This window comes from Argentina silus (genome assembly GCF_951799395.1).
Source record: "Argentina silus genome assembly, chromosome: 17".
Classification (NCBI taxonomy): domain Eukaryota; kingdom Metazoa; phylum Chordata; class Actinopteri; order Argentiniformes; family Argentinidae; genus Argentina; species Argentina silus.
In genome coordinates this window covers 14256087-14277739 of record NC_139671.1, presented here as the reverse complement: position 1 = coordinate 14277739, position 21653 = coordinate 14256087, and the positions used below count along the sequence as shown (strand labels likewise).

Sequence of the window (21653 nt, the reverse complement as noted above, 5' to 3'; positions counted from 1 at the left end):
GCGGGCCGAGAGCAGTGTCCACTTAAAGGTACTGCATTGTGTTTACAAGGCCTTGGGCTATCTCTATCTCTCTCTCTCTCTATCTCTCTCTCTCTCTCTCTCTCTCTTGCATGCACACACGCATGCAGGCAGGCAGGCAGGCACACATGCACACATAAACACACCTTGGTTAGGACCAAACCAGTGAAATAATTCACTTCATGTGTTGAGACAGAGCCTGTTCTATGCAAGGCTGCCATAAATCAGTTCCCTAATGATAAATTAATTTGCACTGTAAGACGGTAGGAACGAAGACATTTGCTGTTAATGATTTCAAGCGAAATTACAACAGCTTGGCTTGGGATGCTCTGCGATATGAAAAAAATGATTAAATATGATATGATATGATTTAAAATGTATTTTAAAATGTATGATTTCCTTCCTATCAAGGCTTCTGCAATTACCGAGCGATTTAAAATGAGGAGAGGTCTTCTCTCTTCCCTCTTCTACCACCTCCCTCTTTCACTTAACTTAGCTCTCTCTCCCTCTCTCTCACTCCCCCCTCCCTCCCTCCCTCCCTCCCTCCCTCTTTCCCTCCCTCTCTCTCTCTCTTTCTCTCTCACTCCCCCCTCCCTCCCTCCCTCCCTCCCTCCCTCCCTCTTTCCCTCCCTCTCCCTCTCTCTTTCTCTCTCACTCCCCCCTCCCTCTTTCCCTCCCTCCCTCTTTCCCTCCCTCCCTCTTTCCCTCCCTCTCCCTCTCTTTCTCTCTCTCTCTCTCTCTCTCTCTCACACACACGCACACACACCCATCCACCCACACACACACACACCCTCTCTGGACTTATAAAGCGGGTACAAATGCCTTGGCCTTCATTTGAGTGAACAGATGGCAGGTTGGAATGTGTACAGCGGCACCACATTGCAAGGGACTCAGGAGATAAGACAAGTCTTAAGAGGGAGAAAGACTTTCAATCTGGTGGTCTAATTGTAGCTCCTCTTCATCCATCTCTTCAACATCATATTCACCCCACAGCAGCACATCCTCCGCAAAGCACACACTTCAAAAGATGTTAGCAGCACCCTATTCAGTCGTTGTTGATGTTTATGTACATGAGTAAACAGCTACAAGGACTTATGAGATATTAATACGCCACCGATGCACAGCTAACATAATGTGCCGTACAGAGTTTTGGCTCACCCATTGATAAATGTTTTACGCATGTTTCAGAATATGACTACATATGTATGTGAACAGACGCTTCATGGATTATTCCTGACTGAAGTGAGATTCAGTAGTTCTGATGGAATGAGTAACGAAATCTTCTCAAACAAAAGGGATTAACAAGGGAGCAATATACTGTACTGAGTTGATATATGATAATCAATAACCGTGTTCAATTCAGTGGGGGAGCAACGTACAGTACTGAAACGATATACAATGTTGTATAATCTGCTTCACGTTCAGCAGGAGATGTGATTATTATAGCACACTGACTGTATCACTCATACAACCTGCTTCACTCTTCACATAATTTCCCCCTCGAGGGACGCAGCTGCTAGTTCCTTGCAATTTGAGCAGCAACTCATCTACATCTGCTAGTAGGGGTTGATTTTTCGAAGGCACAGATTAAGCCTACGCCCCCAACTAGAAAACCCTGATTCTCCATTAAAAAATAGTCCGTAGTCTCAGGTGATCAACTGAATCAAGCTAATCACCTGATCACGGCAAATCAATGACTGACTCTGATCAACGATGCAGAGTTCCAATTAGAGCAGTGAAGCTCTGAAGGACAACTGACTCCACAGTACGGAATAATAAGACTCTCGAGACTTGACAAAAAAACCAGAGTTACGTTGATGAGGCTGAGGAAGAAGACTTACGACGTGGAGCATGATGTAGTCTCCGAGGCGCGGGGCGCTGTCGATGCGGACCAGGATGCCCTCCTTGATGGTGGTGCTGAAGCCCACGGCCAGGCGGTCAGTACGCGTGCTCGGTCTCTCGTTGTTGGGCCATGTGTACGTGATCAGGCCTCCTCCTTTACCGAAGATATACGTGGTACCAGCTGCAGAGAGAGAGAGAGAGAGAGGAAATAAAAGAGAAAGAGATATTCATTAGATTCACGAGACGAGGAGAAAGCCTAATGGCGTGGTCCGTAACTAGACACCTGGGACGATGAGTTCACCAGTGTTCACCCTGAAACACGACATATTTTGTCGATACCTGATTGGGATGGCATGGCTGAAAGAGTACCACCAAATCCTCGAGAAGCAGCTAAGCCAAAGTCAAATGGCCAACTCCTATTTTTGGTTTTAATCATATTCAACTGCCTACACCTGATGTCGAAGACTGCAGTTCCCTGGGCGCGCCTCTGACCTATCCAGCTCTTAAATATAGCCCCCTTCCAGGGAATAACAGCCAGCGTGGCCAAAAGCGGATAAGTCTCCCCAATCCTCATGTATTATACATGAGACTGCAACCAAAGAACAAAGGCTGGCAAGAGAAAAAACCAAATCCAAAAAAACCTTTCCTGGGGTTTAATTTGACAAATGCAGAGTGAAGAAAGGGGGCCAGAGCAGCCAACATCTCTCCTGCCCTCCTAAAAACCTCTCTCATTAGTCCTCCTGTACAGCCACGCCTGGTCAGAGGTGTGATCAGTAGCCCTGACTGGATCAAACTTGGCCTTGGATAACGTACGTACGTGAGGTTTGTTGCTGTGTATACATGTAGAGAGAGAGAGAGAGAGAGAGAGATAGAGAGAGGGGCAGAGAGAGATAGAGAGAGAGAGCGAGGACGAGAACGAGAGAGGCTTTGCTAAAGTAAAGACCTTGTATTCAATTCCAACAGCTCGACGCCCTCCCTGGGGCATCAGAATTAAACCGTCAGAAAGCCACGGGAAGCTTTGCCAGCTCACACGCAGTAAACATCATCAACAGATCAAAGGAAGCCGAATCTTTTCAGTGGCTAAAGCGTTGGGTGAATCGACATGGTAGGTGAAGGTATCGTACAGTCCGTACTGCGGGCTGTTGAGAAGCACTTGGACTTGGGGAGTCATGCGCTCTGCTATAAGTGCAGCCAGGAGACAAAGCTAAAGCGCAAATCGCTGCCGGAGCATAATGGAGTAATAGCTATGGTGTCCTTCCTTCCATCACCATAGTCAGTCATTTCCCCCCCCTCACGCCGTCTTTTCTCCAATGTCTAACCTGAACATCTGTCTGGCCTTGTGAGTGGCCAGCTGTCTAGTCATTCTCCTGTGAAGCAGGAAACAATCTGCTCTGTTGTCTTTAATGCCCAGGAGACTGGTAGGAAACATATGGAGAGAGAGAGAGAGGGAGAGAGAGGGAGAGAGAGAGAGAGAGGGAGAGAGAGAGAGAGGAGAGAGAGAGAGAGAGATAGGGGCCGCAACCACCAGCTAACTGTTTCCATTTGCCCACAGGCAGGGAGAAAAGACCATCTCTCAGTCTGCCACACCTGCGGGGTGACGAACCACCGCTGGGGGTTATGCAACAACATGCTACCTGCTCTACATAGAACATGTGAGGCTCTGCCCTACATTCAGCGCATAACATGCTTATTGTCTCCCTCGAGCAAAGGGTGGAGACCAATCTCTCTCTTCACACCTGTGGTGGTGCCTGACTAACTACCGTTTGAGGCAGCGGAGGCTGGTGGAGGTAGATATCGGAAGACAGGCTCATTGCAATACATGGAATGGAATGAGGAATGGTTAATAAACATATGTGTTTGATACCATTCCTCATTCCGTTCCATGCATTACAATGAGTCCGTTCTCTGATTTCTTCCTCCGCCAGCCTCCCCTGTTCACACCACAGAACACTAACACTACACACGTACAACATGAGCAACCGAAGTCTGGTTTTCTCGACACAGATGAAGCCTGCTACCAGGACGACAAAGCATCTTCAAAGGAGCATCACCGTTGAACGTGTGATTGAGTCCGACACTTTGTATATATTTGTTTTAGTCTAGCATCTTAATCTTAATGTCCAGGAAGTCTCTAGATCAGTTCCACAGCCGAACTTATCTCATCTCGCGAATACAGCTCAGTATTTCTGGGGATGACAATGATGAGCCAGTAAGATACAGCACCCCAGGGAGCCAATTATCACGTAGAGGAGATCCGCTTAGAGTATGAAGATAGTGTTCAATCACACTCTCGCATTGTCACACACACACACACACACACACAAAGACGTGCACACACACATACACACACACACACACAAAGACGTGCACACACACACACACACACACACACACACAGACACAGACACAGACACACACACACACACAGTGAATCTGTGAAGATAGTGTTCAATCACACTCTTGCATTCTCACTCACACACACACACACACACAAAGACGTGCACACACACACACACACACACACACACAAACGCACACTCACACACACACACACACACACTGAATCTGTGAAAAACTAAACAAGGACAGATTACACAAAACTTCCCATAAGAAAAAACAGCTCTAACTCACACTATTCACTTTGTTTTTTGAGTGAATTGAAATTAAAATGTACCCCGTCACTCCTAGAGATAGGCCATTGCATAATACATACTGTAGGTGTATTGCACACAGAACACAATTGCAGGACTGACGGAAATGTGGCATAATTATGAATATTTAGGCCTATTTCATCGCCATGGACACAGAGAAAGAGAGAAAGCTAGAATGGAGTTATGCAACAAAATGGAAGTGTTCCAGAGGAGGCAGAGAGATTTCCCTGCCTGGAGTTTTAATGCATCAATTAACCACACAGCTCAAAAAGCCTCGTCTTATGGAGCAGTTGGTGGCGGGGTGTGAAAAAGGCTAATCTATCCAAATTTCAGCAACTTCATTAGGAGGGTAATGAGTTGAGTGCGAGGGTAAACAACATTAGCTCACGTAGTACCATGTTAGCATATCTTTTAGCACAATGTTGCTTATGTCAACTCTTTCAAATTCTTCAGCCCCAATCTCTCCTTTAAACCGCATCGACAATTAGTCAGACAAAAGGAATAGATCTCTGAACCTATCCTCATTAGGAGAGAATTAGACAGAAGCAGTAGGTGATGCTTCCACGGCGATGATGATTCTACCTCACCTCTCTTCAGTTATGGAGCTCTAATGAGCAACCGAGCATAAGACAGTGACCCCACCAAAATAGACTCACACCAAGACAATAACAATAGAGAGAGAGAGAGAGAGAGAGAGAGAGAGAGAGAGAGAGAGAGAGAGAGAGAGAGAAGTCGTTTCAGGAGTTCTTTATGTAAGGCTGGTTTCTCACCACTTCTTCTTTCCTGTTAACCTTCCTGTCTGACTTGCACCTCAGCCCTCTACTTTTCAAAATTACAGAGTAGTCGGCTGCCATTGGGGTTAGCTCGTAGGCGGCCATTAGACTGCTAAAAAGACGTTTTTCACACGGTGGACAAAAACATAGAAAATGGCTCTTTGTATGCATGATTCTGCCACATTCTGTTGGGGAACAGGCTTGATCAGTTCTGCACTGACATTGTAACCTACAACATTAAGGGCTATATTTAAAAGGCGTACAAAAAACAAAAAACAGTCTTAGTGCAAACGTGGGCGCTGGTGAGGGGGCGTGTCTGAAATATTATATGATTATATATTTTCAAGAGCATTTTTCAGCGCACCTGATGCCACTTGACCTGCTCATTGTCATCAACATGCCTCTATTACTGCTACTCCACCCACCTGAGCGCAGATGAGACAGCGCATCCATGCTGTGGTAATTTCATCCGTTACCACCGACACAAATTGCCGACTTGGACTTGTATTCACTTTGTCGTCGGCTGAAAATACAGCCCTAATTGCCTGTCTTTGAATTGTACAGGCATGAAGGGGAATGTTTTATGTCGACTGCATGCGTCACTGAATGGCCTTGCTGTGGTCAGAATAAAGAGGTCTTCAGAGGGTGCAATATCATGCAGGGAAATATCATGAAAGGGATGACATCAACATCAACGGATTATACAATTAGTATGTTGGTGGATCTAAAGCATATTTCATCGACATCTTTAAATAATGTCATCTTTTCATGGCCGATGGCTATCACAGACAGACCATGTGAAATATATTTGTAGCATAGTGGTGGGCAAGTCATCTGGGAATTAATAACATAAAAAATAAAAAAGAAACCTAATAGATCTAAAGTGGAAGAATAGGAATGCCTAATTGCTATGCGTGTCAACACTTACACGACGTGTGAATCGGTGGAGGCTAGTGGAGGCAGAAATAGGAGGACGGGCTCCATTCCATTGTGATGCATGGAATGGAATGAGGAATGGTGTCACATTCCATGCATCACCAGGAGCTCCTTCTCCTTAGTTCATGCCAACAGACTGTTCCATTCATTCAACACTTCTACCCTAAATAAAACGGTTGAATACATCTGCTTTGCCTTTGGCTTATGACATTATGACCATATACAAAGGTGCCAGCATTATATAACAGCACATCTCCATGACAAGAAGAGCTGTCTACACTCGAGTGCAAATACAAGTCTAAAAAATAAATACATTTTTAGGATTCAGCCAGCCTGCTGATGATTCATTACTTTCTGTGTTTGAGACAACAGCCTATGGATGAGAGACTGGGCCAAGGCTGTACCCCCTCCCCCCCCCCCCCCCTTCCCCTCCCCCTCCCAGGGGGGCCAGGAGAGAAGACAGCACGGTCAGTCTGCCTGGAGCCCTGTCCTTACCCCACTTAATGGTACAGGTGGCCTGTGCTAAGCGATAAGACAGGTGCGAAACATACAGATCCTGAACCACCGAAACCAAAGCTAGGAGAGTATCTCTCACGGCCCTGGTTTATTGGTGGTGGGGATTCAGTCTCTGGGATGTGATTGGCCAATTATATGGCACCCATACTGGGAACAGTGTGTGTGTGTGTGTGTGTGTGTGTGTGTGTGTGTGTGTGTGTGTGTGTGTGTGTGTGTGTGTGTGTGTGTGTGTGTGTGTGTGTGTGTGTGTGTGTGTCCACCACCCATACTCGGAACAGTGGGAATCCCTGCTCAAGGGGCTCAAGGGGTAGGTAAGTAACAGGGGGTCCATATCTCTAACAACACACACATGCACATGCACACGCATACATGCACACACTCACACACACACGCACCCACACACACATCCTCTACTCTATCGCTGTGTTGTTTGTGCGGTTTTATCTCTCTGCTCGTTATCTCCTGGGCTTTCAGCAGTGCTAACTCCCCAGGGGATCGAAAAACAGGACAAACACCTTTTGATGTGGTCCAATATTCTACCACACCGCATTGCCATCGGAAAATGAGACACACTTCAAATCCCCCCCCCCGACCCCGACTGAACGCAAGAATCATAATTACCTCCTCAGTTACCTTCAATGCGATTTTATTATTCTGCATTTCCCTGCCATGTCTAATAGACAGGAAATCATTATGCTAGTTGTCCTCTCTAGAACACCAATAAACCAACACCAAAGAAAACATTGACTCGTAATTCAATCACATACTTGTTCTATGTAATCTTCAGGATTTATTTTGATTCCTACAACCCCTTAAAGGCCCACTAAAGTGACTTTGATTCACATATGAAATAATTTCTGGGTAAATGTTAGGTTGCGTACTTTTCAAATGCTACAAATTAAACAAGATTACGTTTTTTTTTGCTTATCGCAATTTCTCAAAACAGCAGACGACAGGATTGACTGGGCAAGACGCTGGTATTTTTGATTGATAGTTTGTCTGGTGAGCCGTTCGTTCCTTGGTTCAATGTACTTTTAGCGGCTGGAAAGTTGACCAATTCTTTAGCAGCCTCAGTGTCTATTATGTGGACTTATGCAGCATTTCGCAGTAGCAGTTGGATGCTATTACATTTGTTCAGTTACTTTGAAGCTAGCTTTGTAAAATTGCTAGCAACTCTACTAAGATGAGTTAGCAAACAGTTTGTTCTATTTTTGCAAGCTAGAACAACTATGTGCAACAACATAACTTAAGCCAAAGGTGTAGCGTGAGTATCAAGCTTGGGGAAGCTGCTTTTTTATGGGGGTCTTATCCTCCCCCAGAAGTAAATGTGACATGCGATTTTTGCGAGAATAAACACCGCTGCTGAGTGAGAGAATAAATGACTCACTTTGATTATTATCACATAATAAGTAATCATATAATTTTTTTTTTTTTCAATTGATGTCGTGGAAACGCTATGGCCATGACTTGACCTGTATTCTGAACAGTCTTGCTGCATTTTACCACAACATTCTAAATGGCCAGTTTCATCTAGCCTACGCTGTTATCTGTACCTGCCAGGAGCTGACAATGTGTGCACTGCTAGTGCTGGCTAAAATGGGAGGGATGTCAATTGTAAACTAATTATATAATTGGTTTATATCATTGAGTTTTACTACCCAGCGGACGCATCCTATTCGAGTATAACATGAGCGGGTCGGGGTGATGGACGAATAACCCCTTAAATCACACTCACCGAAATCGGAGCATTTGAGGCAGAGGAGCAGGGCTAGATTTACAGTATTGGAAAACGTCAGAAGCCCCACTAAAACACTGGAAATGACTTTAGTGAGTCTTTAAAGTATTGACTGCCTCTCTTGATTGACTGCTTCCTCTTCCGCTCTCTCTCTCTGGTAGTTTCCCACCCCGGGAGAGACACTGTAGTTCCAATTATGAGAGCATGGTTGGATTGAATACACCCATAGTAGACATGCGTTCCATCACTCACAAGCCCAACACAGGCACCGGGAATGATTGATGGCGGGTAATGTGTTGTGACGAATGGTTTTGGCAAAGACAACACACCACTCCTCAAATGATTTCCGCTTTCTGCTCCTGCTATTATAATCGGTTGTCGTGTTGGTAGTGTATGGAGTCATGGTCTAGGTAGCAGATGTGACGGAAGGATAGCCTGCTGCGTGGAGGAGACAGTGGCTACTGCTCACGGTCACACCAGTCAATGATTAGTCTTAAAAAAGGGAGTAAAAATAAAAGATTAGTCAAAATGTTACCAGCGACTAACAACACATACTAAGATGTGTTAATTGAGAACTTCTCAGCCTTTTATCACCCTTCGTTGGAGAGTGACAATCTTCAGCGGTGAACAGCTTGATCTGCCATCTGTACGGCGTGGTGGAGAGGAAGGAGAGAGGGAGGAGAGGCTGCTTCGCTGAGAAGGAAGGGAAGGAGGAGGTGCTCTCACTCAGAACTTGCTAGGCTCTGTCAGCCCAGGACCAGAGACCAGGGCCTGGAACTCAGTCGACTCACACACACACGTACACAGACACATACACACACACCAACACACATACACACACACACACACACACACACGCACACACACACGCACACACACACGCACACACACACACACACACACACACACACACACACACACACACACACACACACACACACACTCCTTAATAATCCTCTTCACTCACACACCCCTGAAGCCAGACAGCAACCCTGTCTATAAGACACACACAGGAACGCACACACCATGCACACACACACACACACACACCAACACGCACGCACGCACGCACATGCACACGCACACACACACACACACACACACACACACATACACACACACACACACACACACACACACACACACACACACACACCTCTCAAGCAAAAGGTAAGCTGAAAGACTCCCCTTTCATTACAGTGGAACTCGGACAGTCAGCCTCACCCCAGCTCCTTCCTTTTCTCTCTCCCTCCTTCATTGAGGCACTGACACCCTCTTTGTTGCAGCTGGGATGGATGGATAGATGGAGAGAATACTTTTTTCTCTTTTTTTTTTTTCTGCTCTAAAGGTGTCAGCTCCTATCCTCTGTGGATGGAGGGTGATGTCTACGGTGCGTTACTGAGGCTGTGAATGTATGCAGTACAGATCCTCACGACTCCAGGCAACAGAGCTGTCTGTGCTGTTGAGGGAGAGAGGGAGGGAGGGAGAGAGAGAGAGAGAGAGAGAGAGGGAGAGAGAGAGAGAGAGAGAGAGAGAGAGAGAGAGAGAGAGAGAGAGAGAGAGAGAGAGAGGAATATGGCTCAGTATACTCTGCACACCTTCGTGATTAATTAGCTGTTTGCTCCTCATGCAAACGTTCACAGATTTTCCCCGAGTGGTGAAATTCAGTCTAAGAATATATTATTTCCCCTTCCATTTGTGATATATAATGCACACACCAACACACAGCAGAGCTGCATTAGCGACTTACAGCATATATATGTGGCTACAGTAGGCCACACCAAACTCTGCTGAGGATTAGTTGAGGCTCTCCGAAAGAAGAACAGATTCCACAATGTTTTCAAGTAGAGCATAATTTATAATTGAATCTCCCCTAGAGATTTGCTTTGCCAAAGCTTCACAGAGATGAGCAAACTCACTCAGGGGAACAGCAGGGGAGGAAAAGACCCTCCGTTACGGTACCACCCGATACTGTACAATCCCATCCTATAGCTTACCAGGACTCAGTGTCAAAACACAGTCTGACATGTTTTTCACTCAAACTCACAAACTGTCAAAGAATGTTGTCCACCTACTGTACGTAGGTGGAAAAGTTTGGATTTTTGTCCCCTTGGGGGTGACTCACTGAGTGCATTTCCCATCCGGTGCTCAAACTTTCTTATCCTTTGTATTCATTGCACCAACTTGCGCCACGATAGGCAAACCAATTCCATTCCATTTCCTGTTTCAGGGAGATATTTGTGTTGTTTCTTCCGTTTTTTCCAGCAGTGGGGTACATCCATTACAGAGGGGATAAGCCTGTGTTTTTGTGACAGGCGGGGTTCGAGCCTGGGTCTCCCGTGTGGAAAACCCAAGTGTCTACCTAGACCAAGAGGTCATTGTCAAGGTCCGAGGGCAACAATTGAGGTTACATGTCTCAGGCGGAGCTACCCATCATGAGAGGGTGATTACATCTCATCTCATGGCAACATTATCAGTCCAATGCACGTGATTAAAGTGCACTTTAGGAAAGGGTGTAACTCAACGCATTTGGCTAAGACAACAGGTGCTAAATCGAGTTCAATCAGTAGAGAGATAGAAGAATCATAAGTGCCCCTTTTGGAAACCAGCTCAACTGACTAACTACCTGTTCATTCTTCGGCCCTGTCAAATATCCAATTAGATTAGCTCTGTGAGCTACTTGTGTCCACTTCCGTTTGAAGAATATGAAACACTGAATCAGAAGACAGTATCTCCAAAGAAGTAGCATCTTTCATGCAGGCGAGTTAATACTCTCTTTGATATTGACGACATCAAATAAAAAAATAAAAGCACTTGATCCTCTACAATCTAAAATGCTCTCAATCTTTTCAGACACAATCAAACCGACAATGTGCTCTATTGTTTCAGACTCTCATTTCATATCAAAACATCTGTGACTGATATGTAGAGTGTAATGAGGGAGGTGGTGGGCAGACTTCATGCCTGGCCTCTCTTCTGTCTTCTCTCTCTGATCTCTCTCTGCACAGAAACACCGCTTCATTGTCTTGGCCGTTTCTGACCAGCTGGTCTCCTGGTTGCCACGGCAACCTCATATCTTGGGCACCGATGTCCCGGTGACACCGACATGCCCTCCTCCAGATTAGGCGACTACGTAACGCCGACACGTCTACACAAAAGGATGTGACTCTTCAGGCTACATCATAACTGTCCCTCCTAAAGACCTCTTCATCATGTGTCCTCTCATTGTGAATGCTCATACAAGACAGAACTGGACATAATGTTGCCTGTGGAAAAAAAAAAGTCTTTCGACGTCTTTCACGTCTCCTTGATCCTTCTTTTATTTTTTATTTTATTATTATTTTTTATCTCCGACACTGCTGGAGGAAAGAAAAAGAAAAAAGAGAAGAAAAATCCTATCAAAATGTGAAGGTTGTCGAGGAACCTTCAGTGGGTGTTGATGCCGTTATTGGCTACAGCTCACTGCTAAAGTGATTACATGGGGAGAAAAGATAAGTGTGGCTTTTGTCATATTGTAGAACCCCGCTGGGGGTCGATGTCCAGTTCTTGATTTTTCCATCGCCTTCCAATTGCAATCAGAGTCCATCAAACTGCAACACTCTACAAGTCTGCTTTCCCTGCACACACGGGGGGCGCGAGCGTGGCGGGGGGGGGGGGGGGGGGGGGCAAGGTACTTCTGTGGCCATAACGTTTATTGCCACTTTACATTGACGATCAAAGTGAGTCTTCAAAGGAGTTCCATTAGCTGTGGTGCAGAGCACGTAGGTACCCTGGAGTCAACCGCACGGCCACAGGACCCCCCTCCACTTCACAATCATCCACTGCACAGTGTGTACGCAGTACCTACAGTGATATACAATATGCCTTGTGTGAAGTGGGAAACATCTACACACACACACACACACACACACACACACACACTCACACACACACACACACACACACACACACACACACACACACACACACACGCTCATGACACTCTCTTTCTCTGAATCTCTATCTCATGGTGGGGCTGCAGTCAGCCAAAGATATTGCTAGCTTTAATGTGAACACTTCAAACCCACAATGAACAGCCACCATGAATTCCCCTCCTTGTCATTGGCAAGTTACATCGCCGCCTCGCCGGGTCCTTGCCAAGGACACCGAGCTTTAAACAAAGCACAAGTTAAGCTGTGGAGCGGCCGACGTGATCCATCTCCTTTAGACTGCCAATGAACAGAGACACAGAGGTCCGCTCCGTTATCTGTTTCCAATCCTTATCAGGGGGAGAATAAATGCTTAACCAGCACACACACACAGCCTGCTCCGGGGCCAACAGGGGGGATGGAGAACAGCCCAGTTGTCGGCCTATCGGATCGGAGAATAAACGAGTGAAGTCCTAATCGATGGGAGAAGAGAGTTCCTGCGGACGGCTGTAATTAACAGAATCCTTAAAGAAGCTGAGTTATGGATTGGGTTAGAGGAGAAGGGAGGATGGAGGGATGAGAGCCGGGCTTAGGGGAGTTAGATAAAGGCTGGCTGGGGAGAGAGGCCCAGAGTGAAGGTCTGTGGCTAGTCGGACGGAACATCCAGTGTTCTTAGTGTGTCTTAGCGTCTGGCTAATTAAAGCCAGGGCCAGACAAGATGAGAGAGAGAGGACTGGGAGGCTCTGATAGTAAAACCCTGTCGGTTGTTGTTGCTGCTCTTCTGTTTAGTTCTCTATGGGAAAATGGCATGAATGCTGCAAGGAGGTTGTGTGTGTGTGTGTGTGTGTGTGTGTGTTTGTGCATGTGTTGTGTGTACTCCCATGCGCTTATGTTCATTGTGTATATGTCCTGCATGTATGTGTGTGTGTGTGTGTGTGTGTGTGTGTGTGTGTGTGTGTGTTTGAGCACTTTCTTGCAGTTCTGTCTGTGCCAGGGTGTAGGCGTGTGTATGCTTTCATGTGAACGTGTATGCATGTGTGTGTGTGGAACTATACCTGCAAGGCAAGCCAAGGTATGGACAGTGTTTCCATTTCCTTTCTCCTCTCCTCTTGTTCATGAAAGCCCTCTCTCACATCGCACACCGGCTTCCCTTTGAAGATGTACTTAGTTGAACTGATGAGAAATTTAAGCGAGAGACGGAGCCTTTCAACAGCTCATGAAAGGCTAAAGAAATCTGCCACTTTGAGTAAGTAAAATGGACGGGGGATTGGATGACGGAGGGGGGGGGGGGGAGTGCTACAGGCAATACCTCCGTACAAAGCACACACAATCCCACTCCCTTCGCTTCTGCTCCTGCTCCTCCTGGCTTATACGACACGCATGAAAATGAGCTAACTCACACAAAATACAGAAAATAAGCACAGCAGGGCGTCACAGCTACCTCGCTCGAAAAGAACACATTTAGGCATATCTTTCCCCCACAATCAGTCTCTCCTGTGGCCTGTAGGGAATCTCATTCTGTAGGTTCTGGGAGCGACCCCCATGTAGAGACATGAGCGGAGTACAGAGGCAAGGTGATTGCGCCATTATACAGTCTAGACATGGGTTCCATACTTCGCTTCATCAAAGGGAGCACATCAATCCATCGGCTCAGGGGATAGGACAACAGGTGTTCCAGCAGACCCTATCAGAATCTGACTTCATTTTACCCTTGTGTGGTGGTGAATACTGATTGGTTCGATACAAGCAATATGCCAGGTGAGTGTATACAGTGGGGAGCAGCTTGAAACGGTACGCCGTAAATAACTTGACGTTGATGTATTAGCATTACGTTCAAGTAGCCAAGTCTTGTGTTCAAGGATATGCCAATCTCAGATAGGTATGACAGAAAGCATTTACTGTGACAGTTACGTGCAACCATCCCCTTTCTAGAGCCATCGTAGAAGGCTGACAGGCTGTGTGGTGTATTCATCCAGACAGATAAGAGTATCATACTAATTGGCAATGTCATGATAACAACCTAGCCTACTTGTAGTTGACCCTTCCTCCAAGCCTTCCAGACAAAAGCCCAAACCAAACACTACAAGAAAAACACTACTCAACATCAGTCGATTTTCTTTCAAAGTTCTTTCCCCTACCTCTACACGTTCACATCAGGGCACGTCAACATGCACACATGCACACACGCACACACGCACACACGCACACACACAGGGCCGTGCAGAGTTTGTAAGGGGCAGGGGCTGAATTCAGAGAAGGGGCACCCGACACAAATCATGATGGCAGAGGGCAAGACAGAGTCAAAATAAAATGTACTGATGATGGACAAGTCAATGACTGTCACCATCACTGCGTGTGTGCGTGGCTGGCTGTCTACATGATGTTTCTTTTCTGGACAGGCCAGGCTGCCTTTTTTTTTTTTTAAGGGAGCTGCTTTTTTTTCCCCATGGATACTTTTTAGTGATGAATGATGATGATGATGATATTTCTACAAAAATAAAAATAAAAAATACACCATCCAGGAGGGCCACCCTTGAGCCTTACCTGTGCGTGTGCCTGCACACACACACATACACACGTACACACGTACACACGTACACACACACCATCCTAAACCCATCAGCAGTAGAGTGTCAGTCTGGCTGTGCTCTCTGGGCTCGGCTGGGGGTCCTGGCTGATGACAGGGGCTTGACGAGCTGAGGGAGGGAGAGATGCTGCTGGGAGGAGTGATTGACAGGGTGATGAATCGCTTTAGTAATGCATCAGACAGACGCACACCCAGCATGGAAACGCACACCACTGGGTTAGCTTAGGAATCTAAGGCGAGATTGGAGATGGTAGGGTAAGTAATGTCAGAGATACATGACATGTGAGATGCCCCACTAGAGGTCTTCCACCAGCCTCCACTGATTTGCATGCACATAGACTATAAAGACCTGTTTCAATGATGTAAACACAAAGGAAGCAAGATAGGATAAAAGGAGAGGAATTGGGAGACAGGTACCTGCCATTACAATGTGTTTACATCGACTTATGAGCAACCTCAACATCAAACAAGGTAACAAAGCAGCGACATCAAAGCTTTTCAAAATAACATTTTGCTCTGTCAATTTTCACAATGCAGTTCCTTGATCAATTCAAAATGTACTCCCTTCCACCAAATACTCCAAAACCACTGTGCCAGGATAAAAAAAAAGACTTAAAATGAGCTCTAAAGGTGTCTGAAAGTTATCTAGACAGTGTATTGTTCAAAAGCTGAGCACCATGTGTGAGTGTGTGTGTGTGTATGTGCGCATGTGCCTACATGCACGTGAGTGTTTTGTATGCCTATATGTGTGTGTGTGTGTGTGTGTGTGTGTGTGTGTGTGCATGCTCATATGCACGTGCGTGTGTGTGTATGTGTGTGTGTGTGTGCATACATCTGTGCCCTTTTACTTTTCATCTAAGTGCTTCTCTATATACATATGTCACATCATCATGCACCCATAAAGATAGCCTACAGCAAACATTTACATTCCAAGTCGCTGCCTTCCCAAAGACCAGTGAGCTGATTGCTTTCTTAATGACAGTTCTGTGGAGCCCTGTATTGTGTTGGGATGGGGGTCTAGTGGAGCGTGGCCACACACCAACACCACTGTAATTAGGCGGGCTAAAATAAAACGTTAATGTGGTGCATGTCAAAACACAAGAGTAAAAAATATGACTACGCCTCACAACCCATTACACACTGTTGCAGTCGGGGGCTGAATATCTGAATGATGTTTTATTTGAAATACGTGCCTTTATGTGTGTGTGTGTGTGTGTGTGTGTGTGTGTCTGTGTGTGTGTGTGTGTGTGTGTGTGTGTGTGTGTGTGTGTGTGTGTGTGTGTGTGTGTGCATGTGCGTGCGTGCGTGTTGGTGTGTGTGGGAGTTGGAGCCAGTGCTAGAGAGATCATTAACAGACTGTTAAAAACATGAATTCATTCATATTCAATGTATTCACAGTCAACGTTTCTATAGAAAAAACCTCTATCACATCCAATAAAAAAGATTCAAATTATTATCGAAAGAGGAAACCAAAGGGGAGAGATTAGACTAACGAATCGAGGAACACTTCTCTTCAGAAACACTTGTCCGCATTCCCCAGCATTCGCGAGTAGTTTTCTGCATCGTCCCCCGGAAAATAATGACAATCAGTGTCCTTTGAAACTGAGGGAACAAACTACTATTCTACCGTGTACTCATCTCAAAGAGCTGTTGATTGTGTCTCTGTCTCTCTCTGTCTCTCTGTCTCTCTAGCACAGAGCAGTGAGGGAGAAGAGGAGAAAAGGGAGTAGAAGGAAGAAGAAGAAGAAGAAGAAGAAGAAGAAGAAGAAGAAGAAGAAGAAGAAGAAGAAGAAGAAGAAGAAGAAAGGCAAACAGATGCAGCTGCGATGGTAGGTCGCATCATCGCTTCCTCTGAGTCTCTGGCAACTCATTATGTCATACTGTATAACCACAATCAGGCTTGGCTGCGAAGTGTTATCACTTATCACACAGGAAGGAAAGCCAATATGCCCCCTTTCCCCCCTTCTCTTTAACCAAACACTTTAATCAAATCACTTTTAGCTAATACTTAATCCGGCATTCTTCTAATGTACTGCAGCCTGGGGTTTTTTTTATTCAAAAAAGGGGCTCATATTAAATTTCACTTAGAGGTAAAAACCTCGCAATTAACTCATCCGTAGCTGGAGTGCCAGTGGGGAAGAACTTCTGCTAGCCTGCTTTAGTGGAATTAAAGTTCTGCTTCTCCATGAGTAACTCTTATGAAACATCCACTTTAGCTGTCCTACGCTGACAGCAGGGGAGGATGGTGGAGGTCCAAATCGGAGGACATTGTAATGCATAGAATGGAATATAGGTATACTATCAAACTCTTTCCGTTCCATGAATTTCAATGAGCCCGTCCTCCGATTTCTACCGCCGCCAGCCTCGTCTACGTCACACAGTCCGCTGACAGCTTTTTCCCTCTCTGTTCAAAGACGTAAAGATGCTTAGGCTTTTGCCTGGAGCTTTATCTTCACACAGTGACAATATCATTTCGAATCCATTCAAATCATCGTCCGTGGCTAAATCCATATCATAGACTGTCACCGGAACGTATCATTCATATAAAGAACAAATAAAACCCTTTTGATGATTCCTCCCACACAACTCAATGTATAATAATGCAGCTATCTCCTTGCCACAGTAAGGACAGTAACAAGGACTCCATGTACAGCATACTGTATAGTGTCCAGACCTGCCCTCCCTCCCTGGGAACAGCCGATTCTCATGTTTAGCCTATTTTCATCCAATTGGAATCCTGTCTGTTGGAGAGGACGTGTTAACTGTTAGCCTGCGATACAGAACAGAGGACTGGAGAACCTGTCATTACTGGACTTCGAGAGCAAGATGAGGGTAAGACGATATTTCACCTCACCATGAAAAAAAGGCTGAACCGTCCCTTTAAGTCCTCAACCAGCCCAATTGTCTCATCTGACACCTCTGCGGTTCGATGAATAGCAGGATTATTCATCCAGAACGCATCACACTCATATTTCTCCCAGAGACGGGGCATAAATAGATCATTCTCTCGCTGCCAATAAATCAATAGAACATTACACTGACGCAAGGAGAGTTCCCACGAGAAGGAAAGAGGGGAGAGGGAGATTACGTGCGGGAGAGATTCTCTGTTCTCAGACATTGGCCTCAGAGTAGCGCTGAATGAGGTGGGTGGACTGGAGAGAGGCAGGCGTGAGAGCTCTAGAGGGTGGAAGACCTGGAGAACATGTTGTCGGCAAGGGAAGACAATCTGAGAGGCTGAACTAGCCTATCTCCTGTATTGGGTTATCTAATATGAACATACATCTACCCCTTCCCTTACTGGCCCATTGAAGATTAGCTATCTCCTCTGCCGTCTGGCCAAAGGGAGAACAGTTACCTGTTGCCATCAGGCTGATCAACGCCCTCCACCATGTGTGCCACCCTACCCCCTCCACTCTCTCTCTCTCACACACACACACACACACACACACACACACACACACACACACACACACACACACACACACACACACACACACACACACACACACACTCACACACTGCAACCTGACTTTGGCACCAGGGGTTGCAGGCAGCTCTATGACAATGATCTGCACTGCACTTTCTTATGGACATTAATTATTTCATATTATTAAGCCATCGCTTCAGTGTGTGTAAATGTTATTGTTATATGTTGTGGTATGCTGTCATGTTGTTGTTGTTCTTGTTGACCCTACGTGCCCAAAGCAATTGCCCCTCAGGGGATGAATAAGTGTTTTGAATTAAATTACAGTTTTATTAAATCTCCTCACTTACTGGATAAAGGGGGGCAAAGCTATCTCCCTGTCTGGCAAATGGGAGAGCAGTTATCTCCCTGCCTGGCCAATGGGACAGCAGTTATCTACCTGTCTGGCCAATGAAAGGCCAACTATTTCCACACGTACACCACTAATGGCTGTCTCATTTGATCAGGGCTTGTGGATGGGATGACTGAACGAGCCCCGACCTCCCAGCTGAAATTGTCTTCCAATACCCCCCTTTCCCTCTCTCTCTCTCTCTCTGCCCACACTCCCCTTCCCTCTTTCCTGCCCAAGGGTGCTCTTTGTCTCCATTACAAGATGTTAATTATCTTTGATGACAGATATTAAACTAAAATATTTTAGCTCCACCGTATTCTCTTCATCATTTCCACTGCATTTTAACTATGTATGGCATGCTCATGAGATGGGGTAGTGTGTGTGTGTGTGTGTGTGTGCGTGCACGCCCGCGCGCGCAGTGGGGGGTGGGTGATGGTGAGTGGTCGGCATAGTGAGTGATGTAAAGTTATGCATGTTTCCCTGCAGCTATGAAAGCCATTATTGGGAAACACACCTGAATCGACGAGCTATTCCCAAACCAGGGTTTATTACCTCCCATTTCCCTATGCAAATGAGTTCCTAAAGCTATTAACGCATCCGCAGGTGAGCCAACAGGACAGACTCCTCTCAGAGTCCTTGACAAAACCACCGGCTGTGTTTGTATCATGACACATTTGAAAGGAATACAGCTCTGTGATGATGAATTGCCACTGTATAAAGAACTGCATTCTTTCCCACTCTGAAAACAGATAAATAGATTGGTCGAGTTGTTTGTTGCCCATTCGATACTATTGATATTCAGTTGCATTCAGCCTTTTGGAAACGGAGAGACTCACTGGGGAGCAACATATTCAACTATATTAAAGTTTAGTTGGCGACAGAGAAAGATTGCAGAGAGAAATCTAAGAATTGATTTAGAAATGAAACAGAACGTGGAGAGGGAAATGAAAACTGAGTTTGGGTGCTTACAATATACAGAGAGAGAGAGAGAGAGAGAGAAAGAGTACCTGAATGAGAAAGAGAGAGAAAGTATGGAAGTAGAGATATAGAGGGATGATCTTCGTGGAGACCTTCAACTGTTCCTCTCTCCCTCTCCAGGGTTTCTATTCCCCCAGTACCTTGGCTAAGCCTCTGGCTACAATAGGCTGTAGTATGTCTGACTGCCTGGCTCTCAGCCCTGACTCCATTATGTCCTTGAGTCTCAGCCTGAGCCATCTCCATCACCGTGACCTTTAGAGTCTACCCCCAGCAGACCTAATACACTACTGGGCCACTGTTCCACAGTCCAACAAAATGATATGATAAGCCTCTACTCAACATGAATACGTTTATGACATATGACACGTTATTTTATTTTGTTATTTATGTTATTTTTCCTTACACTGTACCATGGCTTTGTTGAACGCTCAACAAGAGCATTAGAGTGATAGATATTTCGATGTGGTATATATCTTTACTCTTGCCTGCTTGGTGCCTTGGTTGAACATGTTAACGTCTACAAAGAGATGCTGGTTTGTGACAACGGTAACAAAAAAACAACAACTATGACAGGCAATGCGAGCACATTATGCCATATGACAACGAATCCAGAAACCAATCAAGTTTCTTGAAAATGAAGCCAGGGACGATATATTGTAGAACCTTGACGATCCTCCAAGGTCCTTTACCAACCAGTTTTGCTTCCTGGCTTCCTGGCTTCCTGGCTTGTCTTGAAAAAAATACTCAAAGAACATGGTGAGGTCATCCTCTGTGGCTTAGTTGGTAGAGCATGGCGCTAACAGCGCTTAGGTTGTGGGTTCGATTCCCGCTGGGACCATACATACTGAAATGTATGCACTCACTGCAATGTAAGTCGCTTTGGATAAAAGTGTCAGCTAAATGGCGTATATATTATTATATTAAATGGCATATATATACGTTAGTCATTCACAGAGCTAATTTGGGAATGTCATGCCAGATATGGCTGGGAGCAATTCTCAATTAAAAGTGTCGAAAGGTTGTTTGACTCAGTCTCTTAAAAAAAAACGGTGAAGGGGGTTCGGAGGGTTATACTTGACTCTGGGCGCTAACTTTAAAACAGGCTAGTCACGTCACACTTCAGAGCTCTCAGCTGTATGAAATGTCATACGTCACGGCACATGGGAAATCATTTTCAGACCGACTAAGAAAATAGGATGTATCGCCCAAAATACACATACTTTGACCTAAATGGCAACTTTTCACTCTGAGGATCATTGTTCAATAACATTGTGCAGCACCAGGATGTCATATATCAGAAATAACACACACATCAAAAATAACTAGTGTGGGCTTTTAAACACCCGAGTCAGCTTAGCCAAAACAAGCACACATCACTCTCTGATGCTTCAAATAGCAACTTTCTGGTGCATCAGACCAGCTCACAAAATGCTAACAAGCATCTAAGAAGTATGAGACTTTCACCATAATGCCTCCACTCCACATGAGAGCTGTTGTGGGATACACAATTCCATGATGGGACTTATTTGTCCCAAACAGCCGTCTAACTAGACATTTGGGAACCGTCTAACTAGTCATTGGCGCATGTCATATTCATGATGAAGTGGATATGGGGGGAATGTTATTGCCGAAGAATGCATTCATAAACAGCTGGTGTTTGTGTGTGTATGTGTGTGTGTGTGTGTGTGTGTGTGTGTGTGTGTGTGTATGTGTGTGTGTGTGTGTGTGAAATCTCCTCTCAGGAGCTCAAGGCCTAATGTCTCTGGGCTATGAGACAGTCCTTTATGTTCCCTTCTCTCAGTCTCCTTTTAAAATGTCATCATAGCTGAGAGCTCAATGCATCCTCTCTGAAAGCAGCACATGTATGAGCAGACTGCCTGCTGGCTGAAAGCCA

General features: G+C 45.5%; 2 protein-coding genes across 2 annotated transcripts in view; one reads left to right on the top strand and one right to left on the bottom strand.

The window, feature by feature from the left end:
* LOC310818174 (breast cancer metastasis-suppressor 1-like protein-A) overlaps positions 1-21653 on the top strand; it is a 409511-nt gene that overhangs the window by 246151 nt on the left and 141707 nt on the right. The gene's annotated exons all lie outside the window — the stretch shown is intronic.
* nrxn3b (neurexin 3b) overlaps positions 1-21653 on the bottom strand; it is a gene marked incomplete at its 5' end in the record, with an annotated part of 217078 nt that overhangs the window by 56466 nt on the left and 138959 nt on the right. Inside the window, one exon of the mRNA XM_083689157.1 lies at positions 1860-2041. Within this exon, the coding sequence (XP_083545283.1) occupies positions 1860-2041 (182 nt within the window). The remainder of the gene's footprint in view (positions 1-1859; positions 2042-21653) is intronic.